Consider the following 17781-nt stretch of genomic DNA (forward strand, 5'->3'; position numbering starts at 1 on the left):
CTCTCCTGGCAGCTATTGGTATGTGGATGATGGACAGTCCTCTCACTGGCTGCTGTCAGAGCTGAGTGCTGGGTGCTAGATGGGACTGACATGCGTCTATTGCTTTTTATTAGTGTTTTCAGGTCCTGCTTTTGCATAAAGTGGACTTTTTTGGGTTTGTGGGGTTAGCAGGACTCCAACCCCAGATGCTAAAAAGGCATTTTTATCAAATCAGAAGTTTTCTTGAAAATTTGGTGCTATGATGTATCCATTTCTTCATGACCTGTTTCCAGTCAGACTAAGGATGGTAAAGAGGACCTCAGTGAAAGTATTCTTTGTTATCTCTAAGAGGAGTTTCAGCCTCTGCTGCAAGGGCTTTTAAGTCCATGTAGAGGTTTTATCTGCTTGTATTTTGCCTGGTGATTCATTACATCATGCTTGCTCTCTAGAGATTCCTTGTTCTAGCTCCTGTTACTAGGAAGGAAGTTAACAGTTGCATTGGGGTACTTCAGCTTCTCTGGTTTTACAGGCTGCTAAGCAGTTCTTTACTTTTCTCTCGCAGGCACCATTGCACAGATATGGGGAGTTCAGGTTGTTTTATGGGTATGGGATTTTTAATGTTGGGGGGTGGGTATTGGGGTTTTTTTGTTTTGTTGCTGTTGGCTTTGTTTGACCTGATTGGATTGTTTCCATCTTTGTGAGCATTAGATGGGGATGGTGAGAGAACATGCACTTCATGGAGCAGTTCCTGCTGTGGGGAGCTGAGGAGGGCAGGAGCAAAATAAAAGGGAGTTCATGTGGGTTTCCTGGCAGAAGGTTATCACTGGGTATGGCTGGGTGTTCAGTGGTGTTTGGTGATTGGCTGTAGGCCTGGTCAAAATCTCAAGATGCCTTCATTAAGGGAGAATTGGATAATAGTGATCTAATACTTGAAGAGATGGACTAATGAGCTGTGCTGAATATATAAGGCTACTGTAATGTGCAGTAAAAAGCCTTCTGGCTTACTACTGAGTGGGGTTTCAAAGTGTGATAATCTTCCAGCACAGAAAAGAGGTAATGTTTTAGTAGTAATGTCTGATTAGGGAAAAGTCTGCAAGCTGTTGGAAAGATACATGAGCATGCATTGCTAGTGCAGAGCTTTTCAGACTAGAAGGAATAAATGAGGATTTTATAGCAGTTGCGATATGCATCCCCCTCTGTGTGCGAAGGCAGCCCTGGGAATCAGACAAAAAAGCTAATTTACTCTCTTTGTACTTCATTCAGAATGGTTTTGTGTGGACTGAAGATGTATTGTAGTACCTCAGATTTAGTGGTACATCACTGTGCTGGGAAATAAATATTTTGGTACAACAGCCATAAAACATTCAGCAGTATTCTCCTGAGTATGCTGTAGGGGTTGGCTTGATGGGTCTGACAGTCTCAATGCTGGACTGGAGCTCTTGTGCTCTGCTTACAATGAGCTGCTTTATTGTCACTGCACTGGCCTGTGTGATGTTAGAGATACCCAGAGACCAGGAAAAAGTGACTAATTGTTATTTTTAGTTCTAGCTGATGTGGTAAGTAAGCACTAGAGGCTTTAAAATGCTACATGTCTTGAGCAACTAAGATATGCTATTAAAATAAAATAGATATGTGGTAAGGAGAGGAAAGGTAAGGCACCACTGGGATGGGACCTGTCAGTGTGATAATTGTTCTCTTTGGGTTATACCTGCTTCAGAGCAAGTTGGGTTAATGGTTTCTGGAATTGGAAAAACTGTCAGAGGGATAGGTGCTAGAAAGCATTGGCTGTGGTTTGGTGAAATGGTAGAAGTGTGGGATCAGTGGAAATGTACCTAATTTTGTTGTCTCTAAAAAGATGATGCCTGTGGAGGGCAGCTCTTCAAGCAACGGAGAAGTTAGGAACTGGTGTGCTGTCTTCTGTATTGGCTGTGAGATACTTGGGTGGTCCCTGCTTCTGGGGCTGCCTGCAAGGCAGCTGCTGACTGTAGGCAAAGTAGTGAAGTACTTCTTTTGATACAAAAAGGTGGCCAGTGCAAGTCCATAGTGTCTTAGCAGCATGTATTTAGAGTCATGGTCGTAGATGAAAAATGAAACATTTTCTAATCTCTGTAAAACTGTCATTCCTCTGTTTTCTAGTTTCTGCTTTTCATTTTATTTTTGCTTGTGACAGCTGAAAGGAGCCAAGGTATATGCAAAACTTGAGTTCATTAAATAGTAAGAATAATGTTTAAAGGGATTTAATCAAATGTGGAGACAGCATCTATTTTGGCAGAACTACTGTAACACTGCTTGTTTGCTACGGTGTTTGTGTGCCTTCAAAACCTGTCTGTCCTAACTCCTGATAAATTGAAGCATCTGCAATGTGGAGCTGCCAAGCTAAATAGTATTTCCCGTAAGTAGTTTTCAAATACTGAGTTGTTCTTAGAGAATATATGTTTGTTGATTTGTCAGTACTTGAAATGTTGACATAATATTTAATGCTAAAATAAAGTCATAGAAAATGTTAGCTGATAAATCTGTTTTGATAAATACATATCAATTGAAATAAACTGTTTTAAAAATGCGCTCTGAAAGGATTCTCAGAGAGAAGAGCTGAAATATGCCTCCAGAAATATTAAAATTATCTTCCTAACAGTCTCCAAAGAAAAATTACATGGTCTGTGACATTGCTGGATGAATATATTCAGCTGCGGAGACCACCCACTTTCTCCTCCTCCTTCCTCCTCCTCCCTTTTCTCCTTTTCTAGCTCCCAGCCCTACGGAGTCCCATAGCAGATTAAGCATCAACACTGTGATGCAATCCAGAGGCTGTTGGTTTTCTGAATTGCTAAGTTAGTTTTATTCTGAGAACAAGCTTTGTTTCCAAAACATCTGGTGAGGGGAAGCTGCCAGCAGCATTTACGCTGTGGATATCTGCTTTTACTGATTTTTTTGCTTGTCGGTGCATACAGAGTAAGAGCAAAGGAATGGAGACTTGATTATTTCTTCAAGCCTGTTTTTTTAGCAAGAGCTGCTTGACTTCTGCCTGTTGTGATTTTAAAGCATATTATGTGACGTTACATGGAGGCTGTTTCTTGCTTGTTTATCTTCCAATTGCACTGAAGACATGTTATGGTCCCCGAAATTTTCCTTATCCAACATGCGTGTACGGCTGACAGCAAAGGGGTTGCTCCGAAATATTCGTCTACCTTCTGGCTACAAGAAAAGCACTGTTATATTTCATACAGGTTTGTGTTTTTTTAATACGATGATTAGAGCATGCATTGAGGGAATACCTTGTTTACTTCAACAGCAGCTTATTTTTAGCAAATGAAAAACTCAGCCTGAAAATCCTTGAATACACAGAGGTCTGACTTGTGAGCGAAGTAGTTTCATGTTCTATGTGTGTGCGTTGCACCCGTGCTGAGCTGCACATTTGGAAGATGGTTATTCTGTTTATGAAATGCAAATTGAAATTTGCTCTTTCCTCCCACTATTCCAAAAATAGAATGAGGAAGTCTGTGCTATTCAATATTTATCTAATAATCTTAATGATTATCTGCTGGGAGCGTCGTCTTTTCTTTACCTTTATTTGGTGGGGGGTGAACAGGAAGGGAAGCGGAATGAATGCAAGCTGTCATGATGTGGCTTTCTGTCTGTGAGAAATATTTGAATACTATCTTATCGTACAAGTCATGTTAAACATGTTGTATTTGCAAGTGGAACAAGCAAACTTTTATGCTCGCTTGTATCAATACAACCTAAAAAGTATGAAGTTTTAGAGATGTTTGAGACAGGGGTATGGATATTTATTAAAAAAAAAATTAAACACCCCTCACCCAAAACCACAAACCCTCAAAGAGGAAAAACCATCACAAAATTCTCAGCTGCATCTGACCTGATTTTCATCTTCAGTGCAGGTAAAGCAGATAAAGCAAATATCTGGAATGGAAACAAGATTATAGAAGCTGAGCTTTGTTCCAGGGCATACACGTGTCATTTTGGTGGGGGGTGTCAGTTATTTGTTGGTTGGTGTTTTTAGCCAAGATAAGTGATACCCAGAGAAAACTACAGCAGCCTGTGTATTATGTAATTTTTTTTTTTTTTCTCAGCAGTGCTATTTGTAATTTTGTTGCATTTTACTCAGGGAGGAACAAGAAGCTACATAAACGAGTTTTGCAGAAGCTTTTCCTCTCAGGCGTTTCCTTGGTCTTTTGAACAACACCCTCTTTGCTTTTATTTTTTGGGGTTCAGTTCTACCAGTCAGCTTTCCTTCCTGTCCTGGCATTTCACGTAACAGCTTAAGCCGTTTGCCTTGTCATTATTTATCCCTTGTAAAGTAAACCCAATTTCTGTGTTCCTCCTGGATAATAAGTTCAGTTATGAATATAATACAGGCTGACTGTCCAAACATAATATAGATTTATGTTTGCAGCTTGGTTGCATGACTATAAGCTTGGATTGAAATACCTCAATGCTAAAACTTCTTATGTAAGCAACTCTTTGTGTATATACCTACATCCTTGATGTTGCTACTAGTGTGAAATTATCCAAGTGTCAGATATTCCAGGGACAAAAATCTTAAAAGGGGGAGATGTCTTTGGTATTCCAGATGTTCATTAACTGCTACTGAAACTTATATAATTTTGAAAAATAAAAAATAGATGTCAGTACACGTATCAAGGGAATTTTACAATTATGTCTGTGGTTTTATTTAGAGTGGCTGTGAAAGCAAAACCTGCCTGCAGGATGCTTCTGTTAAATACAGCATGTAAAATAGATTGCTAAGCCCTGTGTTCCTGTTAAGCAGCACTTCACTAAATAAAAGTGCTGAATAGACCTTCAGTGTGTTTTCTCTATATGCAGTATATACAGGCAAATGGTATAGCACTGAAAGCTTAGAGATTTTTTGCCTGGTTTCCTCCTGCTTCACTGTTCCTGTGTTTTGTAGGAAGTCAGTGTGTTGGCAGAGGGCTTGACCAGTCGTTAGTTAAGCTGAATATACCAAAAAAGTAGGGCATCTGAAAATCAGGTCATATGCTGTAGTGGAGAGTGCAAATATGTATAGATATACTGTGGTTTCAGAAATGGGGGAATGCATTGAAGCTTGTTAGTGATTTATTTCAGGTTGATGAAATTCAGTGTTAGTAGATCAGGCAATGAGGATGTATATCACAAGCATAAAAGGTTCTTTTTTTTGTTAAATGCTAGGAGTAGCCATATTTGTTTTTGTAACACTAGTATGAGTATCTTTTCTTGTAGTGGTTTAATTGGATTAACATGACATGTGGCTTTTTTCCAAGGTCACATATTGAGAAGCAGAATATACTGGTGATAGTATGAAGAAATACGGGAGAGAGTAATTGTGAAAAGGAATTTCAGGATCTGTGCAGGAATGTAAATATGTTTGAGTGTTATGTAAGCAACATTAATTTCCAGTTTTGGTGTCAATTGCACTTTTCCTAAGCAGTATCATGGATTTCATTCTTTGACCCCTTTCATAATAGCGTAAACTGACTGTTTCATAAGACTATAGAGCATCGTTAGAGCATCGTTAAGATACAGCAGTGGTTGAAACATATTTTTTTAAAGTAGTCTAGAGCACAGGTCAAGCTGGATTCTTCTGTTAACTGTTAGCCGGGACACAGTTGCAGTGCAGTAACTTGGTGAAGTTAGGATGTAAGCACTATCTGGAGGAAGAGAATGGAACTCGCACTTGTGTTTTCATTCTGACTTCAAGATATTTCACAGCAGCTTACTGGAGTTTCTTCACAGTATGTAGCATGGCAGAACATCCACGTGTTTACACTTGTGTTTAGCTAGTCTAAAATAGTCATTGCATTTACAGTGAAAAGGATCCTTAGACTGGAGTGTGTTTGCACTTTGTAAGTCTTGTCTACTTGGAGGTGTCAAAGTACCAGGAGTAGTATCTCACAGTTTAAGTATACAGCTTGTTCAGGGCATACCAAATAAAACATTTTTTTTTTTTCTCGGAATAGAATAAATCCAGAGGAAATTTGCTGTAAAATTTGAAGTATTTCTTAAGGCCATTCAGCTTGTTGCCTTGTGTCTGAATTTCCATTGCTGTGTTCTACACTGCTTCTAAATTATCATATCCAGAAGTTTCTTCTCCCTTTAAATGCAGGCTGACTTTGAAGTATCCTTTTTGTCAGCTATTGAAAGTATAGTAGTACACCTGCATTGTTAGCTGTATATAATGTGTCCTCTTCAGCAAAACAAACACTGAAGCACTTCAGGAAATACTTTACCCATCCTACAAGTAACTGCAACAAAAATCTCAGTACTTCATAACTGCATAAACATGGTAGATATGAGTTAAGTGTGAACCAGTGTGTCTCAGTGATGAAATACGACATTTGCTTCTTTAATCAAACCATTGAGGACTTGTAAAAGAGTGACTTATGTGCTCTTAGACTCTTCATGCATCAGTGCTGTGACAGAATTTGGAAATGGAGGTCAAAGCTCTTGTGCCTCTTGTTCAGAGTTTTTCAAGGGTTACCTACTGTACTATACTGTTGCTTTTGTGGTGGACTGTTTTGTCTCAAAATGTCTCCATCCAGCCCTTCTTGGTACTCTTCCTCATTTTGTTTTTTTTTTTTCTCTAAGCAAACTGTACTTTGCGCACGTATTTCTCTTGTGACTTCTACTGCTTACTAAACCTACTCTTAGAAAAAGGTGTCTCAGAGGACAAACAGTAGCTGATGTAATTACAGCAATATCTATTTTAAAAATTTCCTTTTTGCCTTACTAGCAACAAGGAAACATCACAGACCTGTTTGTTGGAGCAGATGACATCCCTTTCCAATTTCTTCCTTTAAATCCTGCTTCAGGTCACTGTGGGAACTATGAAATTACTTCTGCACATTGCAAAGCAGTGCTCTTAAAGGAGGATTCTGAAAGCCTCAGGTGTCACAGGTCCCTTAAATGATCATATGCCTTTCCAACCTTCCCAGTCCCTCCCAAAGAATAACTGAAGGTACTGATTTACGTCTGATACTATAGTTGAATATAGAACTGTAGAAATATTCCCATCATACTCAACCCTAGTAAGTATTCCAAACCTGAAAGTCTGCTGGAGACATTTGATACAGGATGAGTATGTTTTAACATATTATATTCACATATATTAACGTATTATTTGTCACCTACCAAGGAAAAATATAGTTCAGAAGTAAAGCCACCTTATCTATTCCAAGCAAACAAAGTTGAATAGCTGGAAACTATTTGTCATGAGGATCATGGATTTAATAATATTTTTGTTGAAGTCATTGAGACTCTCTGCTTCTGACTTAATCTGTTCAAGACTGGTAGGTACTAAATGACCTGCCTGATGTGCTCAATTTTTTATATTTGTAAGTCAGCTTCAGTAGGCAGGTAGGTGATAGCTAAATAGAGGTTCTTATTTTCAGCTGCAGAGCTCTTTGTTCTGAAGTTTGTAAGTATAGCTTGTACTCTATACCAGTCTTGTCCAAGTGATGCATTTAAAATAGGTATACAATGAACATTACACTAGTTCTTTTCAAAAGGAGTCTGGATAGCAGAAAGAAACTGTTAAAAAACAACAACCAAACCAAACCCCACACCAAAAAAACCACAAACCAACAAAAACCATGGCAAAGTCAAAACAATAACTTGTGTGATGTTCACACTTAAACTTTGCATATATTTAGTAAAGCATGAAAAGGAATATAAATGAGGAGCTTTGCTCAAAAAAAAAAAGCTTTTTTGCCCCCTCCCTGGAGGTCTTCAAGACCAGGTTGGATGGGGCCTTGAGCAACGTGATCTAGTGGGAGATGTCCCTGCCCATGTAGGGGGGTTGGAACTAGATGATCCTTAAGGTCCCTTCCAACCCAAACCATTCTGTGATTCTATGAAAAAAATCAAATCTGGAGTGCTATGTAGAGCAGATGCATGGAAACTTCTGCATTCTGGCTCTGCTGTAGTGAGTGATGTTGGATTTTGTTATTCCTTCACTTGAATGGATAATTTTATGTGAAGAATGCCTCATGTATTTGTCAACATGAAATGAGTAGAATTGCTGGTTCAAGCTCAAGGTCACAGAAGGATAGTTAATTGGAGAGTAAATAGAAAAGGCATGGCATGTTATCCCTGCTAACAGAGTTACATACTAAAAGTGTGCATTTTTTTACCACTTAATATGTCTAATAGGTGAAAAGAGTCTTGCTGCATCTTCTGTGAAGTAGGTTGGGGTTTGGAAGTAAGAGGCAGCTACAATTACTCTTAAAACCCAAATAGCTTTTTAATTATTTTGAGGGATTTCCAATGTGGTGAAACTGGACTTAAATTTTTAAAAGCTGCTTCTGTCAGTTTTGTAGCTTGTGCAAGTGAATTTGTTACAGTAGTGAAATGGCATGCAGCATTCAGACAAAGCATTGCTACCTATGCAGTCCTATTAATTTGAACTTGCTAAGGCATAAAGGAGTAGCTTTTTGGAGGAAAACGGTACTATGAATACTATGAAATGTCAGTACTAGAATGCAACGTGTTGAGTGCTGGCAACCAGTTGCCTTACTGTTTTGTGTTGCTCTTTGTTCTTTGTTGGTGCAGCAAATGTAGGAGCGGGGTGGAAGGCAAAAACTGTTTCTTGGATCTTCAATTAATCAAATATAATTAGGTGTTAAATATTGTGGAGGCAGTAGCGAATGGATTAGGACCACATTTACTAGTCTCATTGTAGTCAGTGGCAAGAGATGGCTGTTAATTTAGTGTCACATATTGAAGCAGTGTCTCCACTGGTTTTATTATTCTAAAAAATTCTCATCCCTGAGTGGCATGATGTGTAGGAATAACCTAGCTCAAAAGTTGATAGATTTAATGCCTTTAGGAAAAACGCTGGTGTTTCAAAGAGCTTTTGCTTTTTTAAGCAAATATCATACCAGAAATTAACTTACTTGGATACCTATTTGCAAGCAGGCCCTGTCTCTATTGACTTGTATTCCCCCAGAACAAAATTTAGTGAAGGCTGCATTGGTCAAGCTGGTTAGCTTGCTGAGTTCATTTGTACCTCTACTAGTTCTTCACTGGGTGTATCTGCTGTCTGAGGTCCAATGGAATAAGGCTATCTTGAAAATGTTTGATTGAACTGAATCTTCTTTCTAAAAGGGGATAAGCAAATATCTTGATCATGGTAATACAGTAAACTACTGCTGCAGAACTATTAATTATTTAGGTTACAATTAGTGGTATCACCAGCACTTTTCTAACCATGTCCACCAACAGTGTTCATCTCCATTACCTTTTCCTGGTCACGGGGTGTTGTTTGTGTTCTCTGTTCTGCAGGAAGAAGAAAATAGCATTTGATCTGAAAAATGAATGCATCAGCTGTATAACTTAGATATTGAACAGGATTTTTTGGTAAAAGATTATTTAAATTTAGATGTCCACATACTCAAAAGTAGAAATAACCTGCCTTAAATAACCTGGTTTTATCTGGCTGAGATGTTTCTTTACAGTTGCTATTTATGAACCTTCCATTGGTATCATCTTTACTGAAGTCTAGTGGTTCAAGCAAGGGCACTAGTAACCCTGGGTCCTGTGCTCAACTCCTGGCTGAATTTATTTTTACTACTTCATGTCATGGTAGTGTGCTGCTTATACATTTATAGCAAGTAAAGTAAAAATCTTCCTTAAGATGCTCACATAAACAGTTTGTGATTTTACGGAAAGACTTTCAGTTAGACAGGAAACAGAACAGCTGAGAACATCTGTTGTGAAATTCTTTTAATGAAATATCATCCTTTTCTTAAAGAGAACTAGCAGCCCTTCAGTAGAAAATTCAGGCAAAGTGTTACAGATATTACTCTAAGGACTTCTTTAATAATATTTTAGACTCAGATATTTCTGTGGTCTTTTATTTTTATCTGTGTGAATATTGCTAATACTGGATGCATTTAAAGTAGAAAATTATGTTTCTACTGATAAGAAGAACAGACTTTGTTCTAAGCCTTTTAAAAATATTTGAAGTAGTAAAATGGGAATATTGGAAATGCTTTCAGCAAATGAATAAGTGACCTTATTACAAAGCCAGTTGCAAATTATTCTATTTAAAATAAAACAGTAGGCTAGAAAAGTTTGCTTTTCTTAGCCATAAGCAAGGGCCACTTGTTTGGTAAGCAATATAAAATCAAGATTCATGTATTTCCACAAATACTACTATACAGTCTACCACCTACATAGCTCAAGTTATTGAATTAAGACATTTGCCACTCCAAAAAAACTCAGAGTCCTAATATGAAATTAATAGCGTAATCCTGTTAAACCTGTGTTCATGTTTCTCAGAAGGGACCTCTTAGCTGGGACTTAGGGTCAAGGAAGACAATGTGCATGCATTACATACAATGAATATTCTTCTTGCTGCATTTGTCAGTGGCACAAGTAGAGGTATTTGTAGTTAGAGATCTTTCATAGGGATTAACCTCACATAGGAGTTTTGGGTTTTGCAGTAAATTACAGGTGTACCCCACTGAACACCACAGTTGTCTGAGACATCAGCTTCTCAAGAAAATTCCTGTAGTCGTCTTTTCCTCCCTCCCTGCCGGCCATGCAATTAAGCAAAAATTGTGTGATGTCTTTATAGTTGTTGGTTAGCTTAAACAGAAGAGGCTCAGGGGAGCGTTAAATGCGAAGAATTATGAGATTAATGGTTTTAAACTTCCTCCATAGGAAATGCTTGGTTTCCATAGTAGGCACGCCAAGCAACTACTTCTTCAAGGGAGCACTGGTACCTATCTCACAGCCTTTGCTAAAGACATCTTCAGCTGCACAATTTGATTAGGAGTCCTCAGTAATAGAAGTCGCTTAACTTCCAGGCACTGGTCAACAGGCAGCAGGACTACTGTGTGCCTGGGAAAGGGTGTGGACATACTGTGTCTTGCGTCTAATAAAAGCACTGGGTGCTGCCCTCTCCTCTTGTTTTGTTGTCAGCTTGGCAAGATATTTTCACAGAGACTTTATTGCATTGCACTCAGACTTTTCCTGGAACAATGGTGTGCAATGTTCTAGGCATGTCCCTGGAGAGACATCTTTGCCACTTAGTAACAGGAAGACTGTTTAACATAACAGGAAATACACAAATAGTTCCTTAACTGTGACATGGTGACTGCATTGTGTAAGTGCATTTTGTGTGGCTTTTGAAAAGGGGATATTCCAGCAGCACTTACAGCTGGTGTGGGCCACTTGAAACACCGTATTTTCTGTCTTATACTTGCAACAAACCATGGAAGATGGAGTTCATGTGGGTTATTTTAACAAGCAGCAAATTAACTTATGCTTTAGACCCTTCACCAACTTCATTGCCCTCCTGCAGACTTGCTCCAGCACCTCGATGTCCTTGTAGTGAGAGGCCCAAAACTGAACACAGTATTTGAGCTGCACCACCAGTGCTGAGTACAGGGGGACAATTGCTTGACCACACTATTTCTGATGCTGGCCAGGATGCTGTTGGCCTTCTTGGCCACCTGAGCACACTGCTGGCTCATATTCAGCTGGCTGTCAACCAATACCCCCAGGTTCATTCTGCTGGGCGGCTTTCCAGTCACTCTTCCCTAAGCTGTGCAGGGGTGGTTGTGACCCAAGTGCAGACCCTGACACTTGCCTTGTTCAATCTCATACAATTGGCCTTGGCCCATCAATCCAGCCCGTCCCAGTCCCTTTGCAGAGCCTTCCAATTCTCAGGCAGATCAACACCCCGCAGATCAACACTCCTGCCCAGCTTGCTGTCATCTGCAAAATTCCTGAGGATGCACTTGATCCTCTCATCCAGATAATTGATAAAGATATTAGAGAACTGGCCCCAGCACTAAGCCCTGGGGAATGCTACCAGTCACTGGATGCCAGCTGGGTTTAATTCCATTCACCACAGCTCTGTGCACGCAGCTATCCAGCCAGTTTTACTCAGGAAGGAGTACACCAGTCCAAGCAATGAGTAGCCAGTTTCTTTGGAAGAATGCTATGGGAGACTATATTGAAGACTTTACTATCAGGTAAGCAACATCCACAGCATTTTCCTCATCCACTAAACTGGGGCACCTTGTTGTAGAAGATCAGGTTCATCAGGCAGGACCTGCCTGCCTTTCATCAACCGATGTTGCCTGTGCCTGATCATCTGGTTGTCATACACGTGCTGCATAATGGCACTCAATATGATCTGCTCCAAAATCTGAGCACTGAGTTCAGACTGACAGATCTGTAGTTCCCTGGATCCTCCTCCTGGTCCTTCTTGTAGGTGGATGTCACATTTGCTCAAATTAGAGCAAATTATTGTTAACTATTTTTAGCTATTCAGTTAACTTTTTTTAAACTTGAAGTTGCAAACAGCAATGATCTGTTTTCTGAGAAAAATGTTAGAATTGAGCTTTTTAGGCATATTTTGGTAGATAGTCTTATTATGGATATCTTTGCACTGATTATAGTGCTTCCTACCTGCTTAAAGTGCTACCACCTTGCTTTTTAAGAGACAATGTCAGTGAGTTTCAGTCTAATCTGGATTTACTTGTCTTAAAATGGATCGTAGAGTTTCACAAACACAGGAAGCTGTTGCTGGATACATTCAGAAACAGCTTTTGCACAAAGGCAATAATACAAAATACAGCCACGGCTCTGGAGAGTCTCTAAATTCATGCTGCCTGTCCTACCTTTTCTCCTATAGTATCCTTTAGGCAGCATTTCAGTGTCACGCTTATGTCCAGTGACATTTGTAACGGTCGTATAATATCAGCTCATACTAGTGTGATTGAATAAATAGCTTCTGAGTTCAAACTAAAAGACTCACTGTCCTCTTTATTCAAGATGGCTGCAGATACTGCACAAGAAATTGTGGGATGTTAATGTGCTCGTCCTGTGGTAAAAATGTATTTTACAGGCCTCTTGTCCAGTTTGCAAGGAAAGATTGTGGTTCCTTGCCAATTACTGAGCTTGCATAGACTCTTGCTCTGAAAGGCTTTGAGTAGCTCAGAAAAAGACGAGAGAAATATCAAATTATTGAATCTAACATTAAGCTGAGCTAATAAATGTTCCGGCAGTTAACTAATCATGTATTGGTTGTGATGGAAGAATTTCTACTTTGAATTAGGGGCAGACACAACTGATGAAATTAATTCAATGGTTTAGTTAAAGTTCCAATTGCAACAAAGTGAACCTCCGTAGTACATAAGCAGAAACTGACTTTCAAACTTAAAGGCTTGATTCTGTATGCTACAAGATTCTTTTCTGGATTTGTTTGGAGGTGTTGCTAGCTGTTAAAGCCCAGGGTTGTTGGGGACAAGTTCGATGCATAGGTCTAGAATAAATTTATGATGCAAAAAATAAAGACTCTTAATTTCTCTTATTTGTAAGTAACAGCATCTCTCTCAGTTACCTGATTTTTATCCCTAGCATGCTTACAATGCTTGCCAGTCTATTTGGAATGAAGCATGTTAAACAGTAGAAAAATTGTTAAGCTGTGTACATACCTGGCTTCCCAGAACATAGGAAACTGCCATGCATGTGTGAGAACAGAAGAAAAAACTTCTTAACTAGCCTGTTAGTATCTGCATGAAATATGTGGCACATAGAGAGCTTATAGTCAGTGATTTAATCTATGTGAAGTCAGATCAGGTTTGAGCTGGAAGAAAAGATTATAATGAAAAAAATGCAGGGAGGTGTTTTGTGGTAAGACTTGAAACAGTTGAGCAGTCTGGTGAAATGCCTTTTATGTCTAGGTAGTGTTTACTTTACCTCAGCAAGGAGTGGTGTAAATGGTTTCTGGAGGTTTCTTCCAGCCCTGAGTTCCTGATGCTGAGCATGTCAGAGTGGGCTAGAGTGTTGCGGAAGGAGTAAGTTCAAGCAGCTCAGATGGCTTCTTCCTTTCTGGCTGTGCTTCAGCCATTTCAATCACAAACACTTCTGAGTCTTCAGAAAGGCTGGAAAAGGAGAGGTTATTTTGATGTCATTCTGATATCTAGTGTTGTGTGAGGGTTTTCTGAATGTGTTTGTGTATAAAGTGTGCTTCTTCTGTAACACCACACACACACACACACACACACAGCCCCCTCTGAAAGTCTTTTCCCAGATGTGAAGACCCCAGGTCTAAATAACTGCAAATAGGGAAATTGGCAATGCTGAATATATCCAAGAAAGATGTGGAGGTAAGAGGAAGGGATCTAGATTTGCACTGGGATCTAGGAAGGGCTTGCAGATTATATGAACTAATCATGGTGGGATTCCATGTCCCAGTTGATGCTGTGTCCTGACTCTGTAGGCAGTAGCTACAGAACAAAGGGCAAGACTATGCCCTGTCCTGTACTTGTGATAAGCAGTAGAGGGCACCAGGCATCAAGGAGCAATTTCTTGTACAGGAGGTGGAAGTGAAAAAAAAAGAAAGGAGTGGAAATAGGAGCAGAGAGAAGTGAGGAATATGAGTCTTCAACATCACTCTGCTTGGTTCTTTGAGCAGATGTGTATTTCAGGGATGACAAGGCACAGCTGCAACTATAAGAAGTATGCAGGAAAAAAAGAGGGATGCTCTCTGCCTATTCAGAGTAATTCCTGAACTAGAAATCTATTTAAATGTAAACCCTTTATGTAAACATACTTGCTAGCTTCCAGTGTGGCAGGTTTTTGTCCTTGAAAGGCTAAAGAATGAAAATATTTACTGCCTGTGGTGCATATAATGAACTGATATAGTGAAATTAAAATGCCTAAACCAATAATATTAGACTGAGCTATAGTTCACAAACCTTAGCTTGGTCCTTAGTAGCCAAGGCATCAGCACAGTGTAACACATCCTCACACAATTACTTTCTACCCCGTTGTCATCTTTGTCCTTGAAAGTGGGTGAATTGCTGTGATGTTTTAATTGGGTTTTTTGAAGCTAGATGAAAAGATGTTTCATTACATTCAGCCAGTCTCTCTCATATCAAAATATCCGTACTTTAAGCTTTGCATTATTAGTACAATGAACTAGTTCTACCATCTTCCCTCCCCTTTTGTTTTTCCTCAGACAGTGGTATACAGCACTGTATGGTTAACTAGCATGAGTCAGGATATGTCCTGTTTTAGTACAAGTTAAAAAATCATGCATCCATATTGTTCTTGGTTATTTAGAAAATAACCAGAATAATGTTGATCCCCTGGTAGTCTGTCTGGTGCATGTTAGAGTTGTCTTCTGTAAATGGAATAATATTTAAAATGTATTTACTTTGTAGTCATCTCTGAGTGTATGGTGGGCTTATTAATATTTTTTATTTGTAGTTGTTGTGTGACTCATTCATGCTTGATATGTACTGGCCAGTTCCACTGAACTTGACTAAATGAATTGTGAATGGACTATTAAGACAAAATCACTTTATGTTAAATGTTGAAAACTCAACTAGTGCTTCTGTAAGATAGGCCTGGGGTAAAGAATGTAAAAAGTGTTACGGGTACAATGCCGACATTTCAGAGTATTAGTCAGGCTTGCATGTGTACAATGCATTTAACAGGCAGACATCTGTCTGGTACATTAATTACATACTTAATGTTAAAATCTGTGACTCCTTTAAGTGCTTTGTAAAACACAGCCTGTCAAGATTATCCTTTCTAATCTTCTGTTCTGCTAGAAAATTTTGACATTGCTGTTTTAAAGTGTTTTGTAGATTCTTCCCTGCCATAATCAATGATTTTTGTCACTGTCTCACTACGGGGGTTGACAAAATGTATGGCAGTTTGACATCATCTCACCTGATATTAACTTAAGTCATCATCAAGACAGAAACAGCAACTGGTGAAAGGACGAAAGAAACTTCTAACACTATGACAGTGTAGGGCATAGTTCAAGAGTCCTGATCACTGGTTTTCCTTTGAATCTTGCTCTTTAAAAAATGCACAGCCTGGTTGATCAGGCTGAGTTAGGCTGAAACTCATCTTTTTGCATTAATTTTGGAAGCCACCAGCAATTTGGAAGGTAAGGTGTTTTCTCAGATGTAGTTTAAGTGTCTTTATAAACATAATCCTAGCTCCTTACAAAGCTTCAGTATAAAGTTAATGAAGGTTTTAAAACAAATTATAGTCTTCAGAAAGGTAAGACTTATGCAACATGGCGGTTTTGTATGATGAATCAATGTAGTAACAGATCGTAGCAAATCATTGGCAAAAGGTGTGTTAACATGCTTCCTCTAGGGGGAAAAGCACTGTGTTCCAGGCAATCCGTGGTGCATTTGACCATGTCCTAAAACAGTTGTGCAAGCTCAAGAGCCATGTATCCAGCAGGACAGGTGACATCTTAAGGAGGAAACAGGCACATCAGTGTTATTCACTTGGGTGAAGGCATGTTTTTGGTTGAGAAATACTGAGGCTTTAATGAGGGGTTAATTTTAATAGGCATGTACATGCAGGGAACCCAGTTTAAAGGTGGTAATGTGGGTGAGAGCCTATTGGGGTAGGAACTGGAAAGATGAGGTGCTGAGGCTTATCTAAGAGACTTAGTGCAATGTCACACTTGCATTGATGGTATTTTGCTTGCCTTGTATCCATGGCTGCTTGCAGTGCCTCCTTATTGCAGGGAGAACTCTCCATCTTTCACAAAAAGACAGCAGGGGCATGCTCATAGTCCAGCAGGGGAAGTTCAGACTATCACACAGCAGTACAAAGGGTTACACACTGTGAGTTTATCATTTCGGAGCCTGAAAGAGTATGAAGTATGTGTTAGGTTAACTGGCAAGGAGGAGGCTGGCATCTGCCTTCAGAAGAACTCTTGAGCAGAACTAAGTAAGGACTGCTTGGGGTTGCTAAGCTTTTTGTGGAGATCCTGCAAAAGCTCACTTAGAAAGGTGTGTAGTTTAAAAACTGGCTTGGTATGTCTTGGTTTCTTCCCAGTTGCCTGTTATTTGTAGGTTTCCGCTTCCATCCCCATTTCTGTGTGAAGTACACTGTAACACAATGGCACACTTGGTTTATGCTCCATTTGTTGTCAACAAGCAGGAAACTAATAAATAGCTGCATGCAGTATGTTATAGTTTCAAGGTAACAGCTTTAGGCTGCAGGACTCTGATGTGGTCCATAAACATTGAATTCTTACCTAATAGCATTGTAACGGACAGGGAAATGTTCAACATGCTAATAGGTTCTGCTTCAGAAGAGATGTGCTCCTGCCAGCGTGAAACCCTGTGTGGCCAGTGCTGCAAAATGTGCGTGCATGCGATTAAAACATGAAACAGGCATAGAGCTCCTTGGAGTATGTCAATACATCTGAGATTTCCCTTTCCTTTTTGTTGTCATGTGTATAAAGAGAATATCCAGTTCTGTGGGTGGAAGTGAGGAGCAAAAAGGGATGGCTTTAAAATGCTGTACTGAGGCTAGAAGTCAGTGCTATAATACTTCAAGTCAATGTATGAGTTGGCATGAGAGTACAGACAGACTTGAGAAACAGTACTTAAAACTGAATGCCTGGAATAATACATGATGATTCTCCACTCCTCCTCCAGGCTGTACCAGATTTTAAGGAAAAATATGCTGAAAAACCTTCCTATCCCTGCAAAGAAAGGCATAGGGATTTCTGCTGTGTATGTTTTAATCCTGCTGAGTCAGTTTAATCATCTAGGTCAGGTTTTACCTGCCAGCAGATAAATTTTGTTCAGTTCCTCCTTTTTAAAGGCCTCTGTGATGGTTACCATTTAATTTGTTCAGAACAACTTGAAAAAGATTTGATGGCAGATAAAATAAGCTGATGTTCCTGGATGTGGGCTGGTGGCTGACCCTAAAGAAGGAAAACTGCAGAGGTTACAGTAAGATTAAAGGGAGATTTGTCATTCTGCTGTAGAAAGAGTT

The 17781-nt window shown here is 39.4% G+C and overlaps 1 protein-coding gene across 7 annotated transcripts in view; it reads left to right on the top strand.

The window, feature by feature from the left end:
• The window catches only part of MTUS1 (microtubule associated scaffold protein 1), a 127223-nt gene that overhangs the window by 69785 nt on the left and 39657 nt on the right, over positions 1-17781 (top strand). The window contains exon 1 of one of the 7 annotated variants that reach the window (XM_051616423.1): positions 2730-3206. The exons of the other annotated variants lie outside the window; for them this stretch is intronic. Within the exon in view, the coding sequence (XP_051472383.1) occupies positions 3086-3206 (121 nt within the window). The 5' untranslated portion in view covers positions 2730-3085. Of the gene's footprint in view, positions 1-2729; positions 3207-17781 lie in introns of those variants that run through there. 7 annotated transcript variants of the gene reach the window in all.

This window comes from Apus apus, chromosome 4, assembly GCF_020740795.1.
Source record: "Apus apus isolate bApuApu2 chromosome 4, bApuApu2.pri.cur, whole genome shotgun sequence".
Classification (NCBI taxonomy): domain Eukaryota; kingdom Metazoa; phylum Chordata; class Aves; order Apodiformes; family Apodidae; genus Apus; species Apus apus.